Source organism: Pithys albifrons, chromosome 8 (assembly GCF_047495875.1).
Source record: "Pithys albifrons albifrons isolate INPA30051 chromosome 8, PitAlb_v1, whole genome shotgun sequence".
In the NCBI taxonomy this organism is placed as follows: Eukaryota; Metazoa; Chordata; class Aves; order Passeriformes; family Thamnophilidae; genus Pithys; species Pithys albifrons.
In genome coordinates this window covers 26,908,249-26,914,470 of record NC_092465.1, presented here as the reverse complement: position 1 = coordinate 26,914,470, position 6,222 = coordinate 26,908,249, and the positions used below count along the sequence as shown (strand labels likewise).

Below are 6,222 nucleotides of genomic sequence, written 5' to 3'. Positions count from 1 at the left end.
AAGAAGCAGGGCTATATTTCTTCCCTTGATTTTTGGCACCCAGGACAAGGCAGGGGTAGAGCTGCTAAGTGTTTAATTCAGTGTTTTCCATTTCAGATATTAGCGGTGCAACTGACTTATGATACAGGAGCCTGGAGAGGAATCATTCCCTCTCAACACATTCAGGATTAGTTATTTTCCTATTAAATTGCTTTAGACATGGTGGGTTTGTTGCCTCAAATGGGTCACTGCATGTAACAGGAGTTGATAGGAAAGCCTAATCCTACCTGATCAGTGTGCGTGACAATAGGGACTTAGTGAATTCAATGCAAATTCTTCTACAGATGTGTACAGACCAAAACTCAGTGTCACCCTCTGTATTTACACCACAGGGCTGTGCTGAGCAGCCAAAGTAAGGCTGAAAGGACACAGCAACGACACAGAAGTGGTGGCTCTGGCTCCAGCCAGGCCCCAGTGCTCAGCTCACCAGGAGTCAGGGCTTGGGGACTCACCAACAGCTCTCATGGCCTGGTGGGTTTGACTCATTTGGGTTGTAAAGTGGGAAGGTGTGAACTATTTTGATGCAGTTACAGTAAACAGAACAATCCAGCATCTGTGAGGAGTGGCCATGGGGAGCTGCTTGATGGAGAGAGGGTGCCTTTATGGGTGCCTGTCGTCGTGGTCTGAGCTTAGGGAGCCTGAAGGGAGATGTAAAGGCAACATCTTGCAGTGGGCAGGCTCTCCGTGGTCCCTGCAGAGAGGAGGTGGGAGCACCAGCCTCCCTGCCTGCCAAAGTCACTCTCCATGGATAAGCTGGCACCAGGTTTCACTGAATCATGTTGGATGGTTGGTGATAGTGCCAGGCTCCAGGAGACAGAGGAGCTTTTCAGAGAGTGACAGAAGAGAGTGAGGCAACAGGAGGCTCCACTTGCACCTGCCCGCAATTAATTAATTACGAATCCACTCATTAGCTCAGCCCCATGACTCCCCTCACTGCCAAGCCCCCAGCTGTCCAGAAAGCAAGTCATTATTTGATTTCCCATTAAACTTGGAAGCAAAGGAATATTTCAAAGAAGAAGGGGCAAGTGAAACAGCAAGGGTGCGTACACGATTGCAATCAGCTCCTGAGGATGTGCTGGAGTGGCTGGATCCCCATCTTGCATCAGCCTGAGAACAGTGAAATCGATTTCATTAGCCTGCTCAGCCCCTGATTATTCTTGTGCCACATGAAACACGCCCGTAGGCCCTCCAGTCCGGCCTCTGCTGGCGGTGGGTAGTTGTGTGTGCGTGGCAAATGCACTAAGGCACCCCAGGTCCCACCTCATCCTGCTGGCTACAGAGCAGCCCCACCCAAGTGCAACCTCAGCTCGTGCTGAAAAAAAAAAAGCCCTGAAGATTTCAATTTCTTGAAGTGTGTGCCTGTCTCCCCTTGGTGCTCAGGCGGCAGCTGCAGCCCAACTCGCAAGCTTTTAACCTCAGCTGGAGCACACATCTGCTTTGCCGCCCATTTTCCTATTACCTGCTCTCTGCTCCTCGCGTTAGCGGGGGCTGCTCTTAAACCGCAGTGATTTACAGGCGGTGTTACGGCAGGACAGGTCTGACACTGATTGAGTCGCTTATCTGCCGTCTCCGTCCTGCTCTCTGACAGCCTCTCCCCCAGGTATCAATCTGCACATCAGTTCTTTATTCCTGGGTGAGGGGAGAGCTGTCAAGGTTGCAGCTACACTGTCATCTTCATCTAAGCTGCCAGCCGCTCTTCATCACTTAAAGACCCTCTTTAACACAGGCTCTTTGGGAGGGGGCCACCGTGTTGGAGACAGCAGCAAAATTTCATTTGCTCTCAAGGTGCTCAGGGCTTGATTGATTGGCTTTCATTTGTCAGGCTACCCATAAATAAACAAGAGTTTCCAAGCTGTAGGTTCAGCCCCACTGCTTCCTTCTGCAGCCATGCACCGGCTCCTGGCTGCCAGCTGCAGGGAGAGTTGGCAGGGTCCTGGGACCCCTTGTGCAAGACACAAGGTTCCTTCAGGCCTAGGCCACCATCAGGGTGGTGGGACAGAGCAGACAGAGGGTGGAGAAGGCATATGTGTGGAGCCAGGCTTGGCACTAGGGTTTGCCAGGAATCCCCATGTCTTGTCATGCCCAAGGATGGGGCTGAAGCTGAACTGCAGAAACCGATGCCATTGCAGTCACTGCTCACTTTTGCAGGTCTATGGAAACAGGACAGGTATGTGCTGGGACACAAGCACTTGCATCCTGGTGAGGTGGATGAACTGGGACAGGCTGGCCCCCACAGTGTGCACTTTAGTTCTAAATTATGTTTTTCTTAGCCTAAAACCACATTTCCCTCTGGGATTGCTGGCAGGACTGGGCAGTGGCACAGAGTGACAGGAAGAGACCTGTGTCCATTTCTGGGCTTGCCCCTGGGTGCTGCTCTTGGGCAAGAGCAGCTTCCAGCTGCCCCCAGTTCTGAGAAGTTGAGTGAAAGCCCCGTGTCACTTTGGTGTAACAGGCAGCCTGAATTGATCTAAAGGGATGAGCATTGTGTGGCAAAGGAGAGCAGTGGGCATGGCCCTGTGTGCCTCTAATGGTGCCTTGTTTCCTGAGGGTTTCTGCCATCTGCAGCCCTCTTGGTTTCGTTTCCTTGTTGCTGCTCTTTCATGAATGAAAAAGCCACTGAAACATAATTCTCTACCATAATGTTTATTAAATAGTAATTTTAAAAGGTTTTTATACAAATCATATAAACACAGGTTTTTTTGTTTTGTTTTGTTTGTTTTTTACACCGAAGAATCACAGTAAAAGCTCTTTAAGTCCATAAGTCCTGGCTCAGCCAGTGAACGATCAAATACCTTGAACTGCAAACCTTGGAGAAGTTCCATTTCTGCATATAATTTCTTAATGATTTAATTCCCATGCTCACCTCCGGCACCCTCCCACAAAACGAAGTCACCCAGCACTACAGCCCATTACCAACATGTCCTCGCCATAGGAAGGGTGTGGAGGCAACAGCCCATTTAAGTATAGGCATTAACACCAATTTGTTTTTTCTTTTCTGAATTTCACAGAGGGAATTGTGATCAGCAAACCAAATGTATTTGCAGAGGAGGATGCAATGAATTGAATGCACTGATGACTTCCCCCCCCTCCCTGTTGAAGTTACAATCAAACACAGTTTTCTGTAGAACAGTAAAGCACCCGGCAGAGGTAAGTGAGGTATTGGCTGTGCAGCATTATCGGCCTTCTCCCACCCAGCAAGCGCACACGTGGGCTCTGCCCATCTGCAAGGGGCAGGCGGGACACGCAGAGTGGGCGCTTTGCTGGGCCCCTGCCACGTTAGTGCCAAGGTCAGCAGTACTCTCCTGCCCCAGATCAAGAGATACATTAACACGAGTCAGTCCCACAGAATAAGTCACATACACGATACATACAGAGAATTCACGTGCGTGTGCAAACACACTATTTCTGAATATATGTATATATGAACTCTTCTCTCTGTACGCCTACTAGACACCATAACATCACCTTTTTAATTATATATTTTCACCTATTGTTTGCCTAAGTTGGTTTTTCTAGTGTACGGTCCTTTTCCATTCATCCTTCCCCTCTCCTGTGATGCGAAGGAGATAAAATCATGAGCAGCAGCAATCCAGCTTTGAAATGGTCTGGTACATTTCCTCTCACTGCCTCTGTTTCTTTTGTATAGTAAAATAACACCCCTGTGGAATTTGTCTGCGAAGAATGCCAAAAGAAATAAGGTGATTCAAAGGGAGAATCAGAGATACCTTTACTGCTGTTTCTGTCGGGTGCACAGTGTGAATTAAAAAACCGAAGGCCTTTGTGTGTGCGTGTCTCTGCGTGTGTGTATGAACCATGGATGTTCTGATGACGCAGCTGCTGGTGTCTGCTCCCAGAACACGTGCGCCTTCCTCTCAGTGGACAAGTCTTTTCCCTAAAAACTTATTGTATGAGGGAGCTCTTCAAGAAACACCAGATAAATGTTCCTATTCCCACAGTACTGAGGAGCAGCTGTAGCACTGCTCATGTGTCCATGCTCATCTCCTCTCCAGATGTTGCTCCTCTCCCCAAACACCTGGCCTCCTGTATGATGTGTTTGCAAGGCTGGGCAAACTGAGCTTCACAGCCCATCACACCTTTGTCACTCTGCAGTTAGTGAAGAAAAAATTCCAACCCCAACCCCAACTATTTGCCAGGTAAAATGTAAAAATCAAGACATGTCAGGAATTTCCAAGGGGCGCCTGGAAAAGGAAACCCAACATGCTGGAAAGGTTTCTCATTTATGTATGTACTGAACTGGAAATGACATGAAGACATTGTTTTGGGGCCCAGCATTTGAATTCTTTTTCTCCATTCAGCTGTTTCACTAACACTCCTCTCCACAGCACAGTGGTAAGTGGAGAGGTTATCACCTGCCAGACAATGTAGCCAGACCACTTGAAAGTAGAAGGACCAGACTTCTTCTGCTGGGCTGTACCTGGCAGAGACTGGTGAAGAAGGGCATTTTGTGGCAAAGGATGAAGGCCTCACTTGCTTTTTGATACAGCACTGATCATTAGATGGAGGAAAAATACTTCTTCTAAGGCACTTGTTCAAAGTAAAAAAAAAAAGCACAGCTCATAAATAAAACTTGGGGGTTTTGCTACTGATCAGGAGCAGCACAACTTTGCTCCAAAGGGAATATGGTGGCAGCTGTTTGGTCCAGTGGTGCTGGTGGCACCAGTTCCCACCCTCCAGCTCCAGGGAGAAGGGGAGCACCGTGAAAGTAAGGGGGGAGCCAGTGGGCACCACGGCTGGGCTCCCTGGGGCTGTGGGCACAGCTCCAGCCTCCTTCCTCATTCATCTTCCCTCCCTGGCCCTTTGGAGAGGCCTTGGCATTGTACTTCAAGTCAAACCCCAAGTGAAGCCGCCTTTCCAAAGCCATTGCCTAAGTGCTGGGCACCTGACAGACTCTATCTTTTGTTTGCTCCAATTTTCTCATTATAGCAAAAAAGAAAAATGGCAGGCTCAAGAGGGGTGGGAGATTCAGAGAAAGGCCTTCCTGATGAAGGCCTCAGTTGTTGCAATCAAAGATCTGGATTTAATAAATGGCTCTTATTCACAAATCACTTTAAGGCTCTTCAGCTTCTCTTAAAGAGGTGCTTCTACACATAGGGTTTCCTTTCTATTTTATTTCTTAATGATTTCAGAAAGCGCTGTTGTTACCATTAACACTAAAGCGAGTATCCCATCTTTCCCTCACTACCGAGGAGAAAGTTGAAGGTAACAACATCCTTCCATTTTCAGGCTGCAAACTGCAGCTTCCTGTTCTCAGTGTGAAGTGCACAAATCCCTACAACAGTATCTGGATGGAGTATAAAATGGATGGGGTCTTCATGTGTGTGTCTATGTTATTTCTAGAGAAATCCCTCAGCCTTCTCAGCAACTCACCAGAGAAAGGAGGTGGGAAATAACAATCAACATTTAGTTCCTCACATCCAAAAGGTAAACCAGTCTCCCTCACCACATCCCAGCCACTCGCATCAGCAGAAAATGAAGATGAACCCACAGATGGAGGGGCTCAGTACCCCCTCACCTGGCACAGTCTGGTTTGCAGGAAAACCCACTTGGCCCTGGCAGAGCATAACCTGCCAGCAGGACCTGGTGGCAGGAGCAACAACTCCCCTCACTCCTCCTGCTCCCCTTATTCCCTGCTATGGCATTCAGTCCCATAGAAAACAGCAAAAAAAATACCCCCTGCCAGCCCACCTCATGGGGCACAATGCCAAGGGTGATCCCAAGGCACCCATCAGGCCTCCGAGCAGCACTTCTGGTGGTTCATCTTGACCTTGTGCTTGATGCCGTCGTACAGTTCAAAGTTGTAGTTCTCTAGCGTGGTGGAGCTCCGTGAGGACAGCCCAGCATAGGAGCATGTGCAGTAGAGGAGCAGACCAGCACAGATGGCCCCGAGGAGGACACCGAGGGAGCTCATTGCTATAATGGTCACCAGGATGGGATCCAGGGTGTACAGCCAGCTTTTTTCTTTGTCCAGCTTTGGCATTCCTGGAGAGTTAGTAGAGAACAGTGTGTCGTTCCTATCCGATCCAAAGTAATCTGCAGTGGAACGGGCACTTATTATCCAGGGATCACTTTTTATTCCCCCTCACCTTTATACATTTCTTACTTGGAGTTGTGATGGTTTTAAAAGGGTGTAAGTATATAAATGGGAATATTTCAGCAGGATTG

General features: G+C 48.5%; 1 protein-coding gene across 4 annotated transcripts in view; it reads right to left on the bottom strand.

Moving 5' to 3' along the window:
- Positions 1–2,672: 2,672 nt before the first annotated feature.
- Positions 2,673–6,222, bottom strand: part of NRP2 (neuropilin 2) — an 88,719-nt gene continuing 85,169 nt past the window's right edge. For 2 of the 4 annotated variants that reach the window (XM_071562902.1, XM_071562903.1), the window contains exon 17: positions 2,673–6,090. In XM_071562902.1, the coding sequence (XP_071419003.1) occupies positions 5,786–6,090 (305 nt within the window). In that variant the 3' untranslated portion in view covers positions 2,673–5,785. The remainder of the gene's footprint in view (positions 6,091–6,222) is intronic. The other 2 variants (XM_071562905.1, XM_071562906.1) reach the window with 1 other exon arrangement.